General features: G+C 42.5%; 1 protein-coding gene across 7 annotated transcripts in view; it reads right to left on the minus strand.

Annotated features, from left to right (window-relative positions):
* Positions 1-25,155, minus strand: part of CENPE (centromere protein E) — a 211,295-nt gene that overhangs the window by 113,448 nt on the left and 72,692 nt on the right. For 4 of the 7 annotated variants that reach the window (XM_077278132.1, XM_077278110.1, XM_077278157.1 and 1 more), the window contains 21 exons: positions 23,429-23,548; positions 23,215-23,349; positions 22,148-22,325; positions 19,661-19,815; positions 19,239-19,520; positions 18,395-18,442; positions 18,230-18,316; positions 17,288-17,596; positions 16,996-17,139; positions 14,614-14,889; positions 14,344-14,484; positions 14,146-14,256; positions 12,479-12,587; positions 12,279-12,400; positions 11,958-12,203; positions 10,107-10,445; positions 8,790-8,939; positions 8,375-8,668; positions 7,401-7,607; positions 5,826-5,930; positions 5,496-5,726 (listed from right to left, as the gene is read on the minus strand). In XM_077278132.1, coding sequence (XP_077134247.1) covers positions 5,496-5,726; positions 5,826-5,930; positions 7,401-7,607; positions 8,375-8,668; positions 8,790-8,939; positions 10,107-10,445; positions 11,958-12,203; positions 12,279-12,400; positions 12,479-12,587; positions 14,146-14,256; positions 14,344-14,484; positions 14,614-14,889; positions 16,996-17,139; positions 17,288-17,596; positions 18,230-18,316; positions 18,395-18,442; positions 19,239-19,520; positions 19,661-19,815; positions 22,148-22,325; positions 23,215-23,349; positions 23,429-23,548 — 3,789 coding nt within the window. The remainder of the gene's footprint in view (positions 1-5,495; positions 5,727-5,825; positions 5,931-7,400; positions 7,608-8,374; positions 8,669-8,789; positions 8,940-10,106; positions 10,446-11,957; positions 12,204-12,278; positions 12,401-12,478; positions 12,588-14,145; positions 14,257-14,343; positions 14,485-14,613; positions 14,890-16,995; positions 17,140-17,287; positions 17,597-18,229; positions 18,317-18,394; positions 18,443-19,238; positions 19,521-19,660; positions 19,816-22,147; positions 22,326-23,214; positions 23,350-23,428; positions 23,549-25,155) is intronic. The other 3 variants (XM_077278140.1, XM_077278125.1, XM_077278147.1) reach the window with 2 other exon arrangements.

Here is a 25,155-nt window from a genome sequence, read left to right on the forward strand (position 1 = left end):
TGTCCTGAGTACGCTGATACTTCATATATGGGGATAAACCACTGTTTGGGCGCATGGCAGAGCTCGGAAGGGAAGGAGCGCCATTTGACTTTTCAATGCAAAATTGGCTGGAATTGAGATCCGAACCCATGTCGTGTTTGGAGAGCCCCTGACGTGCCTAAACAGTGGAAACCCCCACAAGTGACACCATTTTGGAAAGAAGACCCCCTAAGGAACTTATTTAGATGTGTGGTGAGCACTTTTAACCCCCAGTTGTTTCACTAAAGTTTAGAATGTAGCGCTGTGAAAATCAAAAAATCATTTTTTCTTTCCACAAAATGATGTTTTAGCCCGCAATTTTTTTCCCCCAAGGGTAACAGGAGAAATTGGACCACAAAAGTTATTGTCGAATTTGTCCTGAGTACGCTGATACCCCATACATTGGGGGGAACCACTGTTTGGGCGCACGGCAGAGCTCGGAAGGGAAGGAGCGCCGTTTGAAATGCAGACTTAGATGGATTGGTCTGCAGGTGTCATGTTGCATTTGCAGAGCCCCTGATGTACCTAAACAGTAGAAACCCCCCACAAGTGACCCCATATTGGAAACTAGACCCCCCACGGAACTTATCTAGATGTGTTGTGAGAACTTTGAACCAACAAGTGTTTCACTACAGTTTATCACGCAGAGCCATGAAAATAAAAAATTTTTTTTTTCCACGAAAATTATATTTTAGCCCCCACATTTTTATTTTCCCAAGGGTAACAGGAGAAATTGGACAACAAAAGTTGTTCTCCAATTTGTCCTGAGTACGCTGATACTTCATATATGGGGATAAACCACTGTTTGGGCGCACGGCAGAGCTCGGAAGGGAAGGAGCGCCGTTTGAAATGCAGACTTAGATGGATTGGTCTGCAGGTGTCATGTTGCATTTGCAGAGCCCCTGATGTACCTAAACAGTAGAAACCCCCCACAAGTGACCCCATATTGGAAACTAGACCCCCCACGGAACTTATCTAGATGTGTTGTGAGAACTTTGAACCCCCAAGTGCTTCACTACAGTTTATAACGCAGAGCCGCGAAAATAAAAAATATATTTTTTTCCACGAAAATTATATTTTAGCCCCCATGTTTTTATTTTCCCAAGGATAAGGCTGGTTTCACACTTGCGTTTTTTTTAAAAACGCATGTGTGAAAAAACGCATGTAATCGCGGTAAAACGCATGCGTTTTTTTAGACGCATGCGTTTTTATAGAAAAACACAAGAAAACAAGAAAAAAACCAAAAACCCTAACCCTACCCCTAACCTGAAATACGTGGCACTGAAATACGTGGCACTGAAATACGTTTATATACGTATATACGTATATAAGTGCCACGATATTTCAGTGGCCACGTATATAAGTGCCACGTATATAAGTGCCACGTATATAAGTGCCACGTATATAAGTGCCACGTATTTCATGTACATGCCACGATATTTCAGTGCCACGATATTTCAGTGCCACGATATTTCAGTGCCACGATATTTCAGTGCCACGATATTTCAGTGCCACGATATTTCAGTGCCACGTATTTAAGTGCCACGGTATTTCAGTGAAATACGTGGCACTGAAATATCGTGGCATTTACGTGAAATACGTGGCACTTAAATACGTGGCACTTAAATACGTGGCACTTAAATACGTGGCACTTAAATACGTGGCACTTAAATACGTGGCACTTAAATACGTGGCACTTAAATACGTGGCACTTAAATACGTGGCACTTAAATACGTGGCACTTAAGTGCCAGGGAATTTAAGTGCCACGTATTTAAGTGCCACGTATTTAAGTGCCACGTATTTCACGTAAATGCCACGATATTTCAGTGCCACGTATTTCACTGAAATACCGTGGCACTTAAATACATGGCACTGAAATATCGTGGCACTGAAATATCGTGGCACTGAAATACGTGGCACTGAAATACGTGGCACTGAAATACGTGGCACTGAAATACGTGGCACTGAAATACGTGGCACTGAAATACGTGGCACTATGACTGTCAGAAAATGTTCATTAAACGGTTAGGGATGAGTTTAGGGGTAGGGTTAGGGTTTGGATCCCTTTATCACCTTGATGGTGGTGGGTGACTTTTCAGTGTGTTCTGTTTTTTTTCTATAAAAACGCATGCGTTTTTAACGCAAACAAACGCGTTGAGATCGGACGCCATGTCGCGTTTGGAGAGCCCCTGATGTGCCTAAACAGTGAAAACTCCCCAATTCTAACTGAAACCCTAACCCCAACCCTAACCCTAGCGCTACTTTCACACTAGCGTTTTTTTGCATACGTTGCAATGCGTCGTTTTGGCGAAAAAACGCATCCTGCAAAGTCATCTGCAGGATGCGTTTTTTCCCCATAGACTAACATTAGCGACGTATTGACACACGTCGCAAGCGTCGTGCGACGGTTGCGTCATGTTGTGGCGGACAGCCGGCAGCAACAAACGTTACATGTAACTTTTTTTGTGCCGACAGTCCACCATTTCTGACCGCGCATGCGCGGCTGGAACTCCACCCCCACCTCCCCGCACCTCACAATGGGGCAGCGGATGCGTGGAAAAACAGCATCCGCTGCCCCCGTTGTGCGGCGCTTGCACAGTATGCGTCGGTATGTCGGGCCGACGCAGCGCGACGGCCCCGTACCGACGCTAGTGTGAAAGTAGCCTAACGGGAAAATGGAAATAAATATATTTTTTAAAATTTTATTATTTTTCCTAACTAAGGGGGTGATGAAGGGGGATTTGATTTACTTATATAGCGTTTTTTGGGCGGATTTTTATGGTTGGCAGCCATCACACACTAAAAGACGCTTTTTATTGCAAACAATAGTTTTTGCATCACCACATTTTGAGAGCTATAATTTTTCCATATTTTGGTCCACAGAGTCATGTGAGATCTTGTTTTTTGCGGGACGAGTTGACGTTTTTATTGGTACCATTTTCGGGTACATGACATTTTTTGATCGCTTTTTATTCCGATTTTTGGGAGGCGGAATGAACAAAAACCAGCAATTCCTGAAATTCTTTTAGGGGGTGCGTTTATACCGTTCCGCGTTTGGTAAAAAGGATAAAGCAGTTTTATTCTTCGGGTCAGTACGATTACAGCGATAACTCATTTATATAATTTTTTTATGTTTTGGCGCTTTTACACAATAAAAACTATTTTATATAAAAAATAATTGTTTTTGCATCGCTTTATTCTGAGAGCTATAACTTTTTTATTTTTCTGCTGATGATGCTGTATGGCGGCTTTTTTTTTGCGGGACAAGATGACGTTTTCAGCGGTACCATGGTTATTTATATTCGTCTTTTTGATCGCGTGTTATTCCACTTTTTGTTTGGCGGTATGAGAATAAAGCGTTGTTTTTTGCCTCGTTTTTTTTTTTTTTTTTTACGGTGTTCACTGAAGGGGTTAACTAGTGATATAGTTTTATAGGTGGGGTTGTTACGGACGCGGCGATACTAAATATGTGTACTTTTATTGTGTGGTGTTTTTTTTATTTAGATAAAGAAATGTATTTATGGGAATATATTTATTTTTTTTTTCTTTATTTAGGAATTTTTTTTTTTTTTTTTTTTACACATTTGGAAAATTTTTTTTTTTACTTTTTTACTTTGTCCCAGGAGGGGACATCACAGATCGGTGATCAGACCGTGTGCATAGCACTCGGTCTGATCATCGATGTGACAGGCACGTTCCACAGGCTTGCCGGCGCCTGCTATGAGGATTCTCAGCAGACGCCGGCAAGCAGGGTCATCTTATGACCCGGAAGGAGTCCCGCGGCCATCTTGCATCCGGGGACTCCTTCCAGGTCACCGGAGCAGCGCGATCTCATCGCGCTGCTCCGGTGGGAGAGCGCAGGGAGCCCCCGTCCCTGCGCGATCCCCCTCTATGCCGCTGTCACTATTGACAGCGGCATCAGAGGGGTTAAATGCCCGCGATCGGCGACAGCGCCGATCGTGGGCATTGCTGCGGGGTGTCAGCTGTCATATACAGCTGACACCCGCACCCGATCACCGCGGCGCTCAGCGCGAGACCGCGGTGATCGGGGCGCCGTACTAGTACTGCGGCTGGCACTAATGCAGTGCCGGCAGCGCCGTACTAGTACGGCGCATGTCACGAAGGGGTTAAACTTTCAGGTAAGGGTTGGGTATGTCTGTTGGTTTGCAAGAAGCAGAGCAAAAGTTTGTGTAGGCCTGTCTCTGAAATTGAACACAGACCTGAGCCAGAGATTAGAGCAAAGCCATTACCGCACCCGTGAGTTATAAAGTGGTGCAGTTGCTAACAGATTGATATGGACGTTCTGGCTGTGAACTTGATGATAATGTTTGGATTTATTTTGCAAATTGGCAAATAAAGACATTTAAGTTGAACTTTCTTGCTTCACTGTCTCATTACCGCATGAACGTGAAAGCCACTGCCTTACATATGGTGGAGAAGGCGGCAGTGTGAATTGATGCATACTCCGAAGAAAACCGCATGTCTGATTAAACCGGCTATGCTGCAACTCAGGCCCGCAGAGAAGGAGGAACTACTGAAGTATCTGATCCACAAAGTGCAGCAGAAGTTTCAGTAGCAACAGCAGACTGACAACCCGATTCTTTAACCTCTCTCTGCGAGAGATGCCTCCCACCACCGGCAGGTCGGCCCCAAGGAAGATTAGTCCGAAGGACGATATGGAAACCTTTCTCACTGTGTTAGAGAGAAAAGAGGAGCGGGACAGTTAGCTGATCTCCCAGTGGGCTGAAGTCGTGGCCCCGTTCCAGATGGAGATGCTGAGAAGGCCTATTTTGACTGCACCCAGGAGGACACCCAAGACTATGTGAAGCTCATAAAAGGCGAGATCCTTGCCCAGATGGGGGTTAATACTCATGAATGGGCAGAGAGTATTCCAGTGTGGAGGCCCGACCCGCTAGGTCTTAAACATATGACTTGTTGAATTTAGTAAAAAAAATAAATAAATGGTTCTAGACCGAGACCTTTAGTCCAGCCCAGATAGTAGAGAGGGTGATCACTTTCAGAGGATAAAACTTTGGGAGTGCTTCTTTATTTATTACAATCATATTATACAGCACAGTGCACTTACCATTGCTTATTTAGCCTCTACCCAGCTAATTATTTTCTCTGCTCTAAAAAGGCAAAATGAGCAATTGTAAGTACACAGTGCTATATAACATGATGATTGCAATATAAAAATGCTGATGGGAGGAGTGCTTCTTTAAAAACAAAAACAAAAAAAACCCAATGAATTGGGGTCCATGTTTTCATGCAAAACTAAATTAATGTGCCCTTGGAAGTTAAGTGTGAGGTGGCACTTGCAGAGCTTTTCAGGTGATATATTAGTGTGGGAGCATAACTTGATTTTACTTTATTATTCGTGGGGAGAGGGGGTGTTTATGTCAAGTACGAAAATTGTCCTGGTAGCAAAATGGTTAAAGCAACATTGCAATAAGTTTAGCTTAGTTTGTCCTTTACCAGATTTTGCAATTCTTCATTTCTCAGCTCCATTTTGTTCCGCTCCTCTGACGCAGCTTTCAGTTGTGCAGTGAGGTCCAATATTTTTTGGCCAGCTTCAGATCCCTCTTTTTCACACTTATCCAGAGCCAAGTTTTTGGTCTCTATTTCATTGTGAAGATCTTCACGTTCTAATAGCAGTTTCTCCTTTGACAGCTCAATAAGCTCTCGCTCACTATCGGCTGAAGCCAACTGGTAGAGGGGGGAAAAAAAAAAGTAAAGAAGACAAAGATGCTATATCATATCTGTGTAATATGAACAGAAAATATAGTATTGATACCAACACCATACCTTTTGTTCTAAACATGCAGTTTTACAGGTTAGCTCTTCTACCATCTGTATCTGCTGCCGAAGATCGTCTTGTGCCTTTCTAAGATCATCCTGAGTTTCTATAGACTAAGGAAGAAGACACAAGACGACTCAGAAACTGCTCACAATTCATAAGGCAACTTGCTGTAATTGAAGGCACCATGTCAAGATCGTTTGCCTCATTAAACAAACACTACTAAAGGCCCCGTCTCACACAGCGACGCTGCAGCGATACAGACAACGATGCTGATCGCTGCAGCGTCGCTGTGTGGTCGCTGGGGAGCTGTCACACAGACAGCTCTCTCCAGCGACCAACGATCAGGGGAACGACTTCGGCATCGTTGAAACTGTCTTCAACGATGCCGAAGTCCCCCTGCAGCACCCGGGTAACCAGGGTAAACATCGGGTTACTAAGCGCAGGGCCGCGCTTAGTAACCCGATGTTTACCCTGGTTACCAGCGTAAATGTAAAAAAAAACAAACAGTACATACTCACCATCTGTTGCCCGTCAGGTCCCTTGGCGTCTGCTTCCTGCTCTGACTGAGCCGCTGTACAGTGAGAGCTGAGAGCAGAGCGCAGCGGTGACGTCACTGCTGTGCTCTCACTTTACGGCGGCTCAGTCAGAGCAGGAAGCAGACGGCAAGGGACCTGACGGGCAACAGATGGTGAGTATGTACTGTTTGTTTTTTTTTACATTTACGCTGGTAACCAGGGTAAACATCGGGTTACTAAGCGCGGCCCTGCGCTTAGTAACCCGATGTTTACCCTGGTTACCAGTGAAGACATCGCTGGATCGGTGTCACACACACCGATTCAGCGATGTCAGCGGGACCTCAACGACCAAAAAAAGGTCCAGGCCATTCTGACACGACCAGCGATCTCGCAGCAGGGGCCTGATCGCTGGTACGTGTCACACATAGCGAGATCGCTACTGAGGTCGCTGTTGCGTCACAAAACTTGTGACTCAGCAGCGATCTCGCTAGCGATCTCGCTATGTGAGACGGGGCCTTAATTCATAGGAGCTCATGAGGTTACTGAACATAATGCAGAAATACAAAATCTGTATAGCTTCATTTCTTGTGGAGGTAGTTTATCATTGGTATCAGACATCCCTCAGTAGGAGACACGTAATCCCAAGGCAGGTCCATCTGCATCCCGCACGTGTAATAACATGGCCTCCGCTTCATGGGTGTGCTGCACATACATGTGAGGTCTTCAGAGTTGCCTTGAGATGACGTATTCCAGCCAGAAAGGGGAAACCACATCTGTAGAATTTGCAGAAAATAATGCAAAACACACGAAGAAATGCATATAGGTGCATAATCAGAAAGGTTGTCCCATAATATAAACTAGTAGTGGACATTTAGTGGGGTAAAAACTGCTGACAGGTTGCCGTGATTGGAAGAATCATCCTTAATTATTAATGAACTGTACAATGTCACAAGCTCCTGAGGCAGCGATATTAAAACGCTTACACAAAGCTTAAAAACAAAAACCAAACACCACAAGTAACAAACCCCCAACCTTTTAATAGATCGTTCAAAAACCAATACTTGCCATTTGTACATTCTCTCCAAGGTCTTCCTTCAGTTGGTCCCTTTCTGACTGCAGACTCTGAATTGTGACCCTCAGCTCATTGCTTTCATTTGTCATAATTTCCATGTGTTGCTGAAGATGGAGAAGCTTTTCCTCAATCTTTGATTTCTCATTACTCATGGATGCAAACTGCGCTTCCATGTCTTGCAAGTTGCCATCTTCAGTGTTCTGCAACATTTTTAATAAAAAGGTATAAAAAGGGAAACGGACATCTTGGGGATATCCTTGATGTACTGCTCCGCTTATTTGGACATTTTGTTTTTAGAGTCCTCGCTCTTGGATTCTAATGATTTTTTACCCCCATTTATGTTATATATATTATATAATTAGCTGGGGGTAAAATGTCATAAGAATCCATGCGCTTGGACTCTGAAAACAAAATGTCCAAATAAGCAGAACAATATATCAAAAAAGGATTTAGGAAGCAGTTTAGCAGATCAATGAGGCCCCTCTGAATTCATAAAGCAATAACGGATATATACCCCACTAAAACGACAAACTACCCACAAAAAAGGTTTTTACAGTAAAGTTTCTGATATAAGTTCAGTTTTAACCACCAAAACTTACAGCCATAACATGAAGATATTCCCTCCAGTCAGACTGCTCAGATGCCATTACTGTGCTATTGACCAAGTCATCTAACGGGGTTAAAATCGATGTTCTATTTTTTCACCTATACACCCTTTGACAACTCTGGGGAAAGTTGAAGAATTAAGTTAAGATTTAGAAGACCCTAAAGAAATACCCAGTTGGTCTGCAAGCAGAGATCTCACATACTGCACACCAAAAGCCACAAATGTGAACATCTCTGAAATAGAGAAGAAGCGCAAAAATGACAAAAACGGAGAAATAAGGGGAACTCCAATTCTTACAATGTATTTAACTTATTTTTTTCTGAGCAAGTGAAAGGTTCTCTAAGGTTTAAATTAAAATACCTGATCTTTATATTCTGTCTGAGTTTCTTGGTTCATTTCAGAGACACATCTTTGCTGTACACTTTTCAGATGATTCCGCTCTTGCACAACAGCTTCGATTTGCTGCTGAAGATCAATACGTTGCATTTCAGCTTCCAGATTTTCATTTTGTAAGGAAACAACTTTTGACTGAGTTTCCTTAATAACCTCCATAAGGCCTTTTATTTCTGAGCTTAAATTGTTCTTTTCCAGCTCAAGTGTTTCTTTCTCCTTTAGAAGCTGTTGATATTGAGGGTTTTCTTTTAAGTCAAGTACCTAAAAGAACAGTAGTCCATATGCAAAACTATTAAATCTGCTCAAAAAGTCACAGTAAAATATAAATCAGTCCTTTTACATCCAATAAATAATTCTGGTCATAAAAAGGAGATAAATCTACCTCTTCCAAGGATGGAGTCAAGTCTGTTATAGTTTCCTTTTCTACTTTCGGGGTACTGCAGGAAGCCTCCATTCTCAGATTAGTAACCAAAGTGATGTGCTGGTGTAATTCTTCTTGGCATCTCTGTAGCTCTTCCTGTGTTCTAGAAGACTAGGTTAAAAAAATAAAATAGTAGTTTTACTTTCTGGTAAGGGCATATTTTATTATTCCAATCTAATTTATAATTTGCGGCTTTGTTAAGTATACATTTGGCCCCACAGATCAAGAATGAGACAGACTGGTTAGTGGTCTCATATTGCTCCTGAAAAGACAGAAGCATCTCTGGAAGCCAGACTGTCAGACATGAACTACTGATAGCCCATTCTCCGATCTGCAGAGTCCTTCAAGTCATCACGGTGGATCAGCCTCAGACAATCAGCACAATGAAGGGATTGCGGTGTTCATACAAGAGATTGTTGTACTGATTGTTACACAGGAACTTTCGCTTCTAAATGAATGGCTAAGCTCTACCAATTTATTTTAAGCAACCTGTCATGAAAAAACTAAAAACAATAAAAGCTATTCACCCGCACATTAACCCCATATCTGCAGGTAAAAGCATTCTGAATGTGCCCGGTTACAGCTGCCGCTCCGTACACAGACCTGTGACAAACCATGCCAGTGCCACCCTCATGACTGAAGCCTGAATGTTGCCAGGAGAAGCAAAATTCATTTCCTCCAGGCACCGAACAGGTTCAGAGCGCCAATAACCTGCAGATTAACCTCATATCTGCAGGTTAATTGCATTTTTTTTGCCTTCACGTGACAGTTTCCCTTTAAATAAAAGGTAGATGCAAAGACTTTTAAAGGGACTCTGCCAGCAGGTTTTTGCTACCCAATCTGAAAGCAGCATGATGTAGAGACAAAGACCCTGACTGCAGCGATGTGTCACTCACATGGCTGCCTAGTGCAGTTTTATAAAGTCAGTTTGATCAGGAGATCATCACTAGAGAACTAGGAAACCTACTACCAGGTAGCACAGATTGACAGCTTTCTCCCTATGCACAGTGTACAGAAAGCTGCCAATCAGTGCTGTGGGCAGGGTTATACAGAGCTCAGCATTCAGAGAACAGATTTTCAGCAGAGAAACACAGCAATTTTAAACAAAATTGCAGCAAGCAGCCTAGTACGGAATACATTGCAGGAATCATGGTCTCTGACCGTATGTCATGCTGCTCTCAGATGGAGTAGCAAAAAAGGATTCTGAATAAAGAAGCACAGGGATAAAAATAATAAAATAGAAATAAAGATTTCAAATAACTTCACTAGTTAACTTACACAAGATAAGACGGATTCCAGGTTCTCTCTAAGACGAGCATTCTCATCTATCATCCCCTCCAGCTTGCACTGGAGTTCACCTGTGTGTGCAGTCTTTTTCTGCAATTCTTCCTGAAGTAAACTTAGTTTGCCAAGAAGCTCTAACTTCTCTTCCTGAATTTCTTCTAACAAGGTGGGATTTTTTGTGACATTCTCTTCAGGCATGTTTATCTCCATATTAGTAGAATCTCCTGCATCTTCAGATTCTGCAGCCATTAACTGTTGTTCTTTAACAGCCTTTAGTTGTTCTTTCAGCTTCTCAAGTTTATTTTTTAGATCTCCTTCAGATCTCAAGGCCTCCTTATAGGAATAGAAAAAATATATACACTGCTTAAAAAAATAAAAATTAAGGGAACACCAAAATACCACATCCTAGATATCACTGAAAGAAATAATCCAGTTGCAAATATTAATTATATAGTGGAATGCCTTGAGAATAATAAAACAAAAATGATCAATGTAAACCAAAAATAATATCCCCTGGAGGTCTGGATTTGACTTCAGTGGAAATTCCTCAAGACAAGGAAATTATGCTCAGTAGTGTGTGTGGCCTCCACGTGCCTGTATGACCTCCCTACAACGCCTGGTCATGCTCCTGATGAGGTGGCTGATGTTCTCCTGAGGGATCTCCTCCCAGACCAGGATTTAAAGCATCAACTCCTGGACAGTCTGTAGTGTAACGTGACGTTGGTGGATGGAATGAGACGTGATGTCCCAGATGTGCTCTATTCGATACACGTCTGGAGAACGGGCAGGCTAGTCCATAGCATCAATGACTTCATCTTACAGAAACTATTGACACATTCCAGCCACATGAGGCCTAGCATTGTTCTGCATTAGAAGGAACCCAGTGCCCACTGCACCACATACTGTCTCACAATGAGTCTGAGGATCTCATCCCATCACCTAATGGCAGACCGGGTACCTCTGGAAAGCACGTGGATAGCTGTGCGGCCCTCCAAAGAAGTGTCTCCCCACACAAATACGGAGTCACTGCCAAACCAGTCATGTTGGAGGATGTTGCAGGCAGCAGAATGTCCTCCTTGGCGTCTCCAGACTTTTTCACATGTACTCAGCGTGAACCAGCTCTCATCCGTCAAGAGAACAGATCCAGTGTTGAATCTGCCCATCTTGGTGTTCTCTGTCAAATGCTAACAGCCCTACACAGTGTTGGGCTGTAAGCGCAACACCCACTTGTGGAAGTCGGGCCCTCATACCACTCTCATGGAGTTTGTTTCTGACAGTTTGAGCAGATATACGGATGTTAGTGGCCTGCTGTTAGTCATTTTGAAGGGCTCTGGCACTGCTCCTCCTTGCAAAAAGGAGGTAGCGGTCCTGCTGCTGGGTTGTTGCCCTCCTACGGCCCCCTCCACGTCTCCTGGTACTGTATCTACTCCCTGCTCTAGACACTGTGCTGACAGACACAGCTACCCTTCTTGCCATAGCTCGCATTGATGTGCCATCATGGATGAGCTGCACTACCTGAGAAACTTCTGTGGGTTAGCAGGTGGGGACTAGTTGCTATACTTTCTCACATACACATACTATTCCTGCTCTCCTACGCAAGTAGCACATATTCAGCAGCAACAAGGAAAAGACCATGGAGCAGCATACCTATGAATCAGCACTGGAGTGAGATAAAACACATATTGGAAGCCTCCATACCTCCAGTTTTTCTTGTCTCTTCTCCCCTTCCCATAGACTTCAATAAGCAGCCATAGTTTGAACCCTCAGCTAGCTGGCATATAGAATTTAAGCTACATAAAGTCCTTTTGATTAAAATATCAACGTTCCAAATTAATTTCCACTTACATTCTCTACATATCTCTGCAGATTAGTCAAGAGTTCACATCTCTCAGCCTTAAAAGTATCGATTGACTGCTGAAGTTCCTCTTTCTCTTGAGAAATTAGGTTGAGTTGCTGCTGCAGTTGACCGAGGGTCTCTTTCAGCTCACTTATTTCAGTTTCAATCTCTTCCTGTATGGTTGCAATATCAACCTGATCATTTGTGGACATCTCAATAGATACCTGTAATGCACAGTCTTGCGTCGATTTGTCCTTGAAAATAGATAATAAAATTTAAAATTCTGAAAAATAAACAAAAACACACATGCTCCATTTCCCAAAATTTACCTGTTTACACATTGCAAGATCATTAACCAAATTGTTGTTGATGACAGTCAAGGAGGATATTAAATTGTCCTTTTCCTTTGTGATCAATTCGAGCGTTTCTACCATGTTCTCATACTTTAACTCTAGATTGATGGAGATCAGAGTAAATGTGAGAGTATAAGAATTGCATGTTCACATACAGATTGGACTACTGAAGTTACCAGCGTCTTGGAGGTTTCTGAGAACATCTTCCACTTTAGTTTCAAGCTCCTCGATCTTCTTTCTCTTTTCTTCCACCTCACCTTGGAGCGCAGATCTGTTGGATTCTCCCTAAAAGGGAATTTAATAGGCAAAATGTCATGAATTCTGGTGATATTCTTTCATGTGCAAAATCATGCTGCTTTTGGAGGAGAAAAAAAAAATTAACATTTTCTGCTCAACTCAAGGTCTCAGTGACCGGCGTGGGCAGGTGGTTTAAAGTTTTTTGTTTTTTTTAATTATGTTAACTAAGCACGCTATATTATTTTCATGCACTATTGCTGTTTATTTACTGCAGGGTATTTGCATATACTGTAATGTTTTTATCTTTGGTTTAATTGTTCAGGGGCCAGTGTGAACACGCACCTACACCTTAACTTATATTGCAGTTCATCTCTTTAGGTTTCTTGTTTTAATTCTTTTTATCTTGTTTTTTTCCCCCTCTATCTTAACAGAACATTTCAAATAAGTATTAGATTTTGGTTTACTTATAAAAGTATATCTCAAAAATAACAAAACAAAAAAAACAACCTACTTTAAAGTCCCCAAACTTCTGATCAGGATACACTGACGGAGCAGTACACTACCACTGTTTTCTTTCCTAGTGACCAATTTTTTTTTTATTTTAAAACAAGCACATATTGAAAAAAGATGACGCTAGATAAGGAAAGATCATCTTCTAATGTTTTTGAAGAAAAGTCAATGAAACGGTTGTCCAGAATTAGAAAACGCAGCTGCTCAATGCCAAAAACAGCGTAATCTGATCACGCCACCTCTGTTGTGGCTACTCCAGACGGAAAAAAACAGACATTCTTTTTAGATCCAATACAACCTCTTTGAGGAAATTGTGTCTTTTGCTGAAGCAATTAAAGTTTTACAAAACATAAAAACTAATTAAAAAGCAGTTCACAAGACCCAATTCATTAAGGCCAGAGTTTTGCATGACAGGTTTAAAGGGAATCCATCAGTAGGTTTGTCATGTAATCCGAGAGAAGCATAACATAAGGGCATAGACCGATTCCAACTATGCATCACCTACTGGACTGTTAGGTGTAGTTTGCATATAAATCAGTTTTCTCTGCTGTAGATGTAGCAGTGGTCAAAATACGACGTTGTGTACAACTTCGCCCCCACCAGTGATTGGCAGTTTTAAGTATATAATGTACATTGTCAGCAAGAGGGCAGTGGTGGAGGCAGATTAGCTGGACATCCAGTCTGGAAGAGATGATCTCCAGCTGATAAAACCATGATTGTACTGAAAAAGCACATAGCCTAATAAGTGACATTGACGGCATCAGGCTCTCTGCCCCTACATTATACTGCTCTCTGAATAGCAAAAACCTGCTGAAAGATTCCCTTTAACGAGAGACGTGCAAGAACACAATATGTGGAATTCATTAAACAGGCACATGCCACTTCATAAATTTAGTGCCAACCTCTCAGTGACGTAACTATCTTATTAATCGGCACGTGCTTCAGAGATTTATTTCCTGACACATCTGATCATAACAGAGCAGATATTTCTATTATTGTACAAGGACCTACAGTTTATACCACCACATATACTAAAATCATTGGAGTAGATTCTCTTTGAATTGAATGGTGTTTAGTATTGTAACAAAGTTCTTACATTTTCTCCAACCTTGATTTCATTCATTTGGGCGCTCAGAGAGTCCAATAACTGAGTTTTGACCTTCAGTTCATCTAGGGCGCTTCTTAATTCTTCCTGTATATCTATGGACTGCAACAGAATAAAAATACCCATAAAGCACGAACACTGGGACAACCAATAGAATCCTCAAGGAATCTGTTTCTCTGTAGCCCTTACCATTTCTATGTTCTCCTGCAAATCCAGTTTCAGTTGGTCTCTTTCAGCCGTTAGGTCCTTCATGGTTTGATGTAATACATCTTTTTCTTGAAGCATGGCTGAAATCTGTCCTTGAAGCTGGAGGCCTTCTCCCTCCTCTTCCTGTAACATAAAGGTGTCCCTATAACTGCACCAATACTCACATTACGCATGCTACAGATTAACTCATTACTGAGAAGGAAAAAACACACTTGTTAAAGCCTTTAAAATCTTATGACATATGTTACAAACCTGTTTCACTTGTTTACTGGGATCACTTTCCAGATTTCCAATGTTCGGCATCTCATCCAGTTCCCAGGATTTTGGCGGTTCCTTAATATTCTGCCTGAGCTCAGCATTTTCTTCTTCCACCTTAGACAGCGCCAGCTCTGCAGAGTGCATACGTTCCTGGAGAAGCTTCATCTCAGAAACCAGGTTCTGATGCATTCTTTCAAGCTCTAGTTTCTCATTGGTAAGACTTTCACACTTGGTTTCATTTTCGTGTAGTTTTTCAGTCATCGCAGACAGCTTAAAAAATAAAAGTAATGTTAAGCAAAATCAGCTGGGCTGTGGGCACCCCACCTCCTGTTACAACGTTGCACCCAGTTTTTGGTTGTGAAGGTACAGCCAAGTTACCTCGATGATGGGTAAATTATCTGCTCCTTTGGAACAAGTCATTAGAGCTTAGACTGCATTGTACTAGAATCCAGTAAATTACAAGGGGAGAGATGGCACCATTGGAAGATTTCAGTGGGGAAGCCAACTATTACACAAAATGTGGTGGTTCTGTAGGAAGGTCCAATAGATCAATGGCAATATGCAAAACAGGCCAATCTGTCGCAATTTGCTTCTATAGGATATCTCCTAGAGGGGTTTCAAGACTAGGAAATTAAAAGAGTCAAGTATAGATCTCAATGGTTTCTTGGAAAGGTCTAAGGGGCACATTCAATAAGACAGGCGCTCCATACACAAGTCTTAATGAATGAGCCTGCTAGAGCACCCAATTCAGTAAGAGGTGCACTCCACTGAATGATTTGGACGCATCTCAAGTAGCATGTGCCTCCAGGGGACTGGATTACATTGCTTAAATAAGATACGCCACTTTTCATGATTTGGGCAGGCAGTCGTAGGCAGAGCCACACTCTCCTCATATTGAATACATCTAGAAGTGGAGAACAAACACCATGGAGGGAGAAGGGCTGGTTACGCTCATCTGGAGGAGTTGAAGCAGGCACAACTTCTGTGTAGGCATGAAGGAAAACAACAACTGCTCCATGGCTGGTGGATAAATCCTACAGGAGATATTAGATCCAACACGTAAGGTGCGCAGTGTTGAAGAATCCATAAACTTCAGAAGCTCCACTTACATTGGCATAGCTAGCTGAGACCAAGAAGATAACACCAAAAGTCACAATATTTTTGTGCCATTTTGGAGATGTTAAGGAGAATTACGGTATTTTTAAACTAGAATTCTGACAAACCCCTTAATAAAAAAAAAAAAAGAAAAAAAAAAAGTGTTTTTGCCATTATTATGCTCGACTGATCCCTCCAACAGTGCAGGTTAGATAAGCTAATTTACATACATTTTCTCAGCATTTATAGATCTTTTGCTAAAATTAAAGTCCTAGAGCTAGCATTCTTTCAAGCAATGGAAATTAGCTGGCCACATAGGGGACATATGGTCACCCATTAGGCTTATTCCAGCTCTACCAACTTAGAAAAAAAAAAAAAGGAGGTGCACAATACCTGCCATTCACACATGCAACTCTGCTTTCTCACCTTCCAGTGCACAAGTGAGGGGAGCAGGAATACCCCATTAAAGAGGAGGAAAGCCAAGGAGATGGAAAGAAGAAGGTGATTGACTGAGTCCGTTTTTTTCCTTTCTTCCATTGTTGCAGTCTAAGAGCCATACTTCACCATTTTGTTGGCATAGCTAGCCATACAAGGTTTTTTTTTTTTTTTTTTATAAACCTAAAAAGCATTAGATTTTGGGTACATAGTGTGGATAGTTTTTTTTGTAAGGTGGGATGAACATAAACACCAAATCTGTGTTTGTTTTTAACCACATTTGTTACTTGCTAAACGTTTGATTGTAGAGATAGTTATTGGTTTCTAGTTAGATTCTGCTGGAAACGGGAATAAATAGGCTATGGTGTACAACAGGCACAAAGCCCTCCTTAGACCCGCAGCCTATTGACACTCCGTGATCTCACTGCAAAGAGATTAACAGAGTGTGCAATCTCCTTCTGTCAACAACTCAAATGCATTGGTTGCTATTAACGGCAGCAACTCAGAGGTTAAATTGTCAGGATGAAAGCTAGCTCCAGTCCCAGCAGATACTATATTATATTACAGCCAGCTCCTGCAGATGCTAGAATGCCCACCTCATTCATGGGTCATAAGGTTTTCCCATTAAGATCGATGTTTGAAAATTGACAATCATCAGTATTGTGCAATGAATACGCACTATATAAAGTGATGTCCGTGGGATGACAGGTAGAAAATGCAGGGGGACCCAAAGGCAACTTACAGCTTGCTGAAAGAAGAAGTGGAGATGGCACTGGGCAGGAGGAAGACATTGTACATTGCAAGGAGTTGTGGGGGGACAGACAGGGGGACATTACTGTAGCTGACCTTTTCCGCTAGAATGTCTTTTTGGTCTTCTTGTGGTAGAGAGTCTCCAGTGTCAGCAAGTTGTTGTCTTAGGTCAGCCACAAGTTTCTTCTGCTGCTCGAGTTCCTCCTGTGTAGTCCTCAACTCCTCCTGCGTCTCAATGGACTATTCATGGTAGAAAACAGAAATGGTAAAGATATAAAACACTATTGAGCATGAAAAACTAAACAGGAGAGATAGTCAGATGGCCGCTGCTCCGCACAGTTTAATAATAACCGCCCATTTGTGAAAGCAAATAATAGCAAGTCATCACCAGCTCAATGTTGTCACTTAAGTCTTGCTTTAAGTTGTTCTTCTCAGCTTCCAGGCCTTCCATCTTAACAAGAAGCTCATCTCGATGCTGAATGATAACATTTAACTCATCTTGGAGTTCTTGCAGTTTGCTGGAAGGCTCAGCATTTTCTGGTTGCAGAACACTCAAAGAATAGACATGTAATTGCTCCTGAAGCTGTTCCTTTACAGACAACAATGCATTGTACTTTTCTTCCAAATCTTGTTTCTCCTTGCACAGCTCAGATTGCTTTTCTGATAGCTGCTGAAGGGAAGTAACTTCTGAGAATAGCTAAGTGGGGAGAAAAGGAAAGAAAATGTAAACATTACACAAGATGAGAAAAATAAGGCGTCCGTAAAGTGATTAGTATAAAGCTAGTGCAGAACTTTTGCCTAAAATTTACTCCTTTCCCTTAATGGTATGTTGCGTCATAATGCAATTAAAACTGAGAAATATGTCCTAGGAGACCAGCCATATCCCCTCAATCTCTTCAGCGTCCAGTGAATGGCAGAATTAAATACTCTGCACAAGTTTAAAATCCCTTTTACTGTCCTATAGTTTAGCGTTTTCATGAATAATAAGTCTCTTTATATAAAACAAAGCCATTCAAGATATACATGGACTTGGGCATTTACGTGCAATGCTCTTATAAAGGACCTTCGCCAGGTATATTGTGGCCAGGTTCTGTTCCAAGGTTATTCCCGCTGCTCCCAAGTATTTTATTTATTGTAAATCTGCCAAACAGTGGCACCATGCACTTTAAAATTCTCTCGTCAATCTATACAAGTGTGGTCTTTGGGGTTTACATGATGCTGCCCTTTCTATAGGCTTTACTTCAGGCTAGCCAGGAGCACCACTGGACCTTTTCCTTGTATCACTGTGTTTTTAGATTATTATATAGGAATTCTATAGAACTGAACTTACATGGTCCACTTGACCTTGGAGCTTGTGATTCTCCATGCAAGAAGATTTGTACAACTCATCCATTTCTTTAAGACGAGTTTCCATTCCCTTTAGAAAAATATAACGGAAGTTGAAAAATCAATGATAGCGACCGTTTCAGTCAAATGATCTTAAAAACACAATTACCTGTTTAGCCTGAAGCAGATCATGTTTCCTCTCCAGTATGGCTGAAAGCTGCATTTGGAGGATGAAACCATAAATGATTAGAAATTATATAGGTCAGGAGTGAGAAAAGTGCGGCCCTTGGACTATGGCAGCTAAAGCCCTGCAAACAGTGGCCCGAGGCATGCAGCCAACACCCATCAGCTTCTTAATTTCACTGGTATCTGCATCCTGAGAACGTACACAATGGTGAGTCTGCGGCTGCACGGAGCAGGGGCTATGACCACACTAAAATCGCACCAGTTGCGAGGAGCCTCACTCCACAGACTAGAGCAGTGCAACGAAATGAACGCAGCTGGACAATAGTGTTTGTTTTAATTTATTGACTTGTGTGAAGACTGCATTGGCCACAATACTGGGAAACTTCTCACGGACTCTACTAGTCTGGGTGTGTCCATCATACTGTGCAGGGTAGCCATGAGGGCCATCATACCATGTGTGTGGGATGCTATGGGAGCAACTTACTGTGTGAAGTGTGTGTTGATACATGACCTGAATAATAGGGGCAGAATGATTTATAGCTTTTTATAACCTGTATAAAAAGCAGTAAATTTGATGGTGTGAATTGGCTGCTACAAGTAAGAACACATTATAAGCCCTATAACTAACGTGTTATAGCAGTAGCAGATAGTCAGCATACTTAACTGCTCAATATTAAGGGATATAAATTAATACAATAACCAGAATTAAGTTCTGCCTGTCGGTACCACTGTCACAGTCTCATGGGGCCATTTTAAAAAAAAAATTATTTGCCCACCGCTAGTCTAGGTGGACAATACACACATCATGCACATTTGGAATATCTTACTTGTCGCTCCGCACACTCCACTTCCATCAATAAGCATTGTGCTTCACTGTCATTTTTATTTTGGTCGACGACTGTAAGTGAACAGCTTTCATGCTGCATCTTCAGTTCAGAGTATTGCTGTTCGGCTTGTTGGTATTTCACCTGCAGTTGTGTTACCTCCCCTGATAGTTTCTCAAGCTGTTCACTTTGTTCTTCTAACTTGTGCTCCTGGTCGTTTATTATAGAGGCAGACTGTTCTTTTCCAGACTTTAATAAGACGAGCTCCTCTGAGGTTCTCTGTGCCTAATGAGTGAAATATTAAGATTGTCTTAGTGTGATGCACACACAGAGACAGACCTTTTATAAACATTTGGCATCAAATTCGGAGATTTTGTACTTTGCAAACAAGAATTGGGGTATTGTGTTAGTGGGAGTAAACTCACCTGGTCCCTAAGGTTTTTGACTTCACTACATAAATGCAAGGATTCTGAAAAGCTGGCAATTTTCTGCTCCAGCTCATTCTTCTCCTCCAAAATATTAGCCAACTGCTTTGAGTAATCTTCAACCTTTTTCTCAAGCTCTATGCGAGACAGGAGCTCTGCAAATACAAAGGGAAAACACATGCAATTATAAGCCATTTAGCAAAGACCGCTTCTATACGCCCAACACTCTCCGCATTGAAATGTGCACATTTTTGTTTTAGACATTGCAAAAAAAAGAAAAAAAGTCTCAATTGTTCTGCTATTCTTTAAGCAGAGAAGCTGCCACCAGAGTTGGCACCACCAGAGATGGCAGCGTGGGCGCTTCTGTGTATGGGAGAGCTTGGCGAGACAGCTGCCAGCCCAACTATCATGTAATAACATGCACACAAACAGGGCTGTATTTGCCACTAGGCACGTGAAGGCACGTGCCTAGGGCACCAGGATGCGGGGGGCGGCACATGAGCAAGGTTTTTTTTGTTTTTTGTTTTTTTAAAAAGGAGGGGGTCCGCCCGCCCACACCCCTCCCTACCCACCACCTCCTTGAAGACGATATACTCACCCTCCTCCAGCGGTGCCTGGTCTCAGCACCGGCAGAAAGTCCTGTGCTCACAGCGGTCACGTGGTACTGCTAATTAAGGTGATGAATATGGACGTATATTCATGACCATAATGAGCGGTACCATGTGACCACTCACACAGGAAGAAGCTTTGGCGCCGGGAGTCGGGACAGAGGTGCAGGAGGAAGAGTCCATTCAGCGCGCTGTCAGGAGGGCGAGTATGACGGGCGGGGGAGGAGAAGGAGGACAGGGAGCCACGCATACAAGGATGGGAGGGGGGAGGGAACGGAGGCACGCATACAAGGATGGGAGGAGGTGGGGGGGAACGGAGCCATGCATACAAGGATGGGAGGAGGGGGAACGGAGCCACGCATACAAAGATGGGAGGGGAGAACGGAGCCACGCATACAAAGATGGGAGGGGGGAGCAGAGCCACGCATACATGGATGGGAGGGGGGAGCAGAGCCACGCTTACAAGGATGGGAGGAGGGGGAGCAGAGCCACGCATACAAAGATGGGAGGAGGGGGGAGCAGAGCCACGCAAAGATGGGAGGAGCAGAGCCACGCATACAAAGATGGGAGGAGGGGGGAGCAGAGCCACACATACAGGATGGGAGGAGGGGGTGAGATGAGCCATGCATACAGGATGGGAGAGGGGAGATGAGCCATTCATACACGATAGGAGGGGGGATGAGATGAGCATGCATACAGGATGGGAGGGGGGAGATGAGCCATGCCTACAGGATGGGGGGGGGGGGAGGAGATGAGCCATGCATACAGGATGGGGAGGCATTATACAAGATAGAGCATTATACAGTATGTGACCATTATACAGTATGGAGCATCATGTGGGGTCATTATACAGTATTGAGCATCATGCAGGGTCATCATACAATATGGAGCATCATGTGTAGCCATTATACAGTATTGAGCATCATGTGTGGCCATTATACAGTATGGAGCATCATATGTGGCCATTATACAGTATAGAGCACTGTGTGGCCATTATACAGTATGGAGCATCATGTGTGGCCATTATACAGTATAGAGCACTGTGTGGCCATTATACAGTATTGAGCATCATGTGTGGCCGCATCATGTGTGGCCATTATACAGTATAGAGCACTGTGTGATCATTATACAGTATGGAGCACCGTGTGGTCATTATACAGTATGGTGCACTGTGTGGCCATTATACAGTATGAAGCATCATGTGTGGTCATTACACAGTATAGAGCACTGTGTGGCCATTAAACTGTGCGCAGCGTCATGTGGTGCCATTATACAGTTATTGAGCATCATGTGGGGTCGTTATACAGTATGGAGCACTGTGTGGCCATATTTTTTTGTTTATAATTATTGTTTATGAAAAAGTGTGATCAGCAGTACTAAATGGGTGTGGTTGGGGCGTGGATATGGGTGTAACTAGTTGTGAAATGGGTGTGGTCAGTGGCATGGCCTAAAATTTGTCCCTCTTTCCCTTCTTCTAAAGTTGGGAGGTACGATACCGCATTTGCCAGATCGCGGCAAGTGCTGCAAATGTCCACAAATCCCATAGGGAATGAATGAGGCCGAACGCAGTGTTGCCGTAAGTGATCAGTCATGCGGCAGATGCGGAAAAACTGCCGGATCTGCTGAAAAAGGCTACTTTCACATCAGCGATTTTTGCCAAAGTCACTGCTGATAGTGTCATACTCACCAAAGGAAGAGGCAGCACTAAAAGTGCCTAGGGCAGCAGAAACTAAATACAGCCCTGCACACACACAAATCCTAAGAGTCAAAAATGCCAATATCTACCCAGACCTTAAGGTTTATGTAGTCTTGTAGGTTTTAATATATACATAGAAATTATAAAAACACAACAAAACAGAAAAATTATGACCTGACCAACCGTTGGGAACTTTTCCAGCCATGAGGCCATTGAGGTGGTTAACTTCATTGAAGGCATGTTGCAATTCCTTCTGCAAGTCAGACAGCATCATTTTGTATTTTGACTTCTCAAACTCCAATTTCTTCTCGTAATCGGAGGCGTCTTTCTCCCCTTTTTCACAGCGAACCAAGAGCTCTTCCTAAGCAACACACATTTGCAAAACGCATTAAAGAAAGATAAAATCTGCAGCCTTCTCCATATACACACGGATAGCGGCCCTGTGTGTGGATGGGGTAAGAAGGACTCATGTGTCCTGTCAGGGGCTATTCTGCCTACAGCAGCAACTCATTCACTTTTCTGTATATCAAGGCTCAACTTCTCTCAAACCAGGAACCAAAACAAAAACCCCATCTGGACTGGTTAGCTTTAACAGAGAATGGGTCAGTAACACTACCTCTGTGAAAGAAGAGAATGCTGGGAATTAAGGAGTAAAACACTATGAAAGATACCTCTTCTGGCACCATCTGCTGGGCTAAAACATGGCTTTTATTTATGTGCAAATTATGGCTGAAAGTGCACTGGTGGGTGTATGCACTTGCAGTTCATGGTTCCCTTTTACCTTTTCCAGCCAGTACTGCCCAACACTTGATTGAGAGTAGAAAGCAGAGGTGACTATGCAGCAGAGTCTTAGTCTCTGCTGTCAATCAATAAGTGAGAAGAGTAATTCTTCAAGTGCACTGATCTGCACAGTGGCTAGAATGGTTGCTTTGGAGTGTTGGGTCCTGGGTTCAATCCCACCAAGGAGAACATCTGCATTTGTATGCTTTCCCATGCTTGCTTTTGCACCCACACTTTAAAGACATACTAATAGGGAATTTAAATTGTGAGTCACAATGGAGACAGTGACGACGACAACTAAGGCACAGTGGAATTAGTGGCACAGGAACGGGCCTCTTCCATTTACACTGCCCTATGCGGCATCACCACTGCTTGCGTAAGGGTAGCGTTACTGTCCAATGCTCTTTGAAGTGTCCGACAACTGCACTATTGCTGCATTCATCTACATTAAAGTAATGATCTGCCTTTACCATCCTTTCTTTTAGCTCCAGATTCTCGCTTCTTAGGAAGGCGGCTTCTCTCTGAGCATCACGGGTCACTGTTTCAGCATCAGTAAGAGATTTCTGCATCTGGAACACTTCTTCACACAGCTTTTCACCGCTGCCCTAAAAAGAGACGCCAAGTATTATGTAGACAATCATATGACCTGGAGTATTTTATAGCTTGGAATGGAGATCTCCATACCATGGATGCCATGAGATCAGAATATCTGACTTTCTTCTGTAGGATTTCGGATTCTCTCTTTAATTCTGTTATTTGCTTCTCTTGTTCTAACAATAGTTTGGATTTGCTTTCCACTTCATTCTGAAATGTTAAGAATAAGAACATACCATTATGCTGGGCTCACAGCAGGACGTTTTATGGCATATCAGCAAATTTATTAACTGTGTAAAAAGAGTAAACGACATGGGGAAAAAAAAAAATGGGACTTAACACACTCTAAAATCTCTCATTGTGGGCAAAGCAACCACAAGCTACAGGCTTCTGCAAGTACAAACTGAACACTAAGCAAAAAAGTCTGACATGACCTATACCCACTTGCCGGTAGGGAGCTAAGCACTAAAAGATAACCCCAACAATGAAACACCACCATCAAATCTAGGGAAGCATAAACTTGGGTCAATTCAGGAGAGAACATAAACACCTTGCATTTATTTGCCCCCACGAAAGCAACTAGTGAAATCTTTTCCAGCAAGCAATATAAAAATTCATTGCAAGGTACTGATGTAAGACGTGGGACTCTTGCTGGGCGACATCTCACGCAGCATGATCCTAGTCTTCTGTTACATCATCTCTTGGTTGGCTCGTGTACAGTTTGGGCTACAGTCACATTATAACCCCTTCATGACCCAGCCTATTTTGGCCTTAATGACCTGGCCGTTTTTTGCAATTCTGACCAGTGTCCCTTTATGAGGTAATAACTCAGGAACGCTTCAACGGATCCTAGCGATTCTGAGATTGTTTTTTCGTGACATATTGGGCTTCATGTTAGTGGTAAATTAAGGTCGATAATTTCTGAGTTTATTTGTGAAAAAAACGGAAATTTGGCAAAAATTTTGCAGTTTTCACATTTTGAATTTTTATTCTGTTAAACCAGAGAGTTATGTGACGCAAAATAGTTAATAAATAACATTTCCCACATGTCTACTTTACATCAGCACAATTTTGGAAACAAATTTTTTTTTTGCTAGGAAGTTATAAGGGTTAAAATTTGACCAGTGATTTCTCATTTTTACAACAAAATTGACAAAACCATTTTTTTTAGGGACCACCTCACATTTGAAGTCAGTTTGAGGGTTCTATATGGCTGAAAATACCCAAAAGTGACACCATTCTAAAAACTGCACCCCTCAAGATGCTCAAAACCACATTCAAAAAGTTTATTAACCCTTCAGGTGTTTCACAGCAGCAGAAGCAACATGGAAGGAAAAAATGAACATTTAACTTTTTAGTCACAAAAATGATCTTTTAGCAACAATTTTTTTTATTTTCCCAAGGGTAAAAGGAGAAACTGGACCACGAATGTTGTTGTCCAATTTGTCCTGAGTACGCCGATACCTCATATGTGGGGGTAAACCACTGTTTGGGCGCATGGCAGGGCTCGGAAGGGAAGGAGCGCCATTTGACTTTTTGAATGAAAAATTGGCTCCAATCTTTAGCGGACCCCATGTCGCGTTTGGAGAGCCCCTGTGTGCCTAAACATTGGAGCTCCCCCACAAGTGACCCCATTTTGGAAACTAGACTCCCCAAGGAACTTATCTAGATGCATAGTGAGCACTTTAAACCCCCAGGTGCTTCACAAATTGATCCGTAAAAATGAAAAAGTACTTTTTTTTCCACAAAAAATAGAATTATTCTTACCGTTAATTCGGTTTCTAGGAACCTTCCACGACGGCATACGGAGGTTGCCT

This window comes from Ranitomeya variabilis, chromosome 1 (assembly GCF_051348905.1).
Source record: "Ranitomeya variabilis isolate aRanVar5 chromosome 1, aRanVar5.hap1, whole genome shotgun sequence".
In the NCBI taxonomy this organism is placed as follows: Eukaryota; Metazoa; Chordata; class Amphibia; order Anura; family Dendrobatidae; genus Ranitomeya; species Ranitomeya variabilis.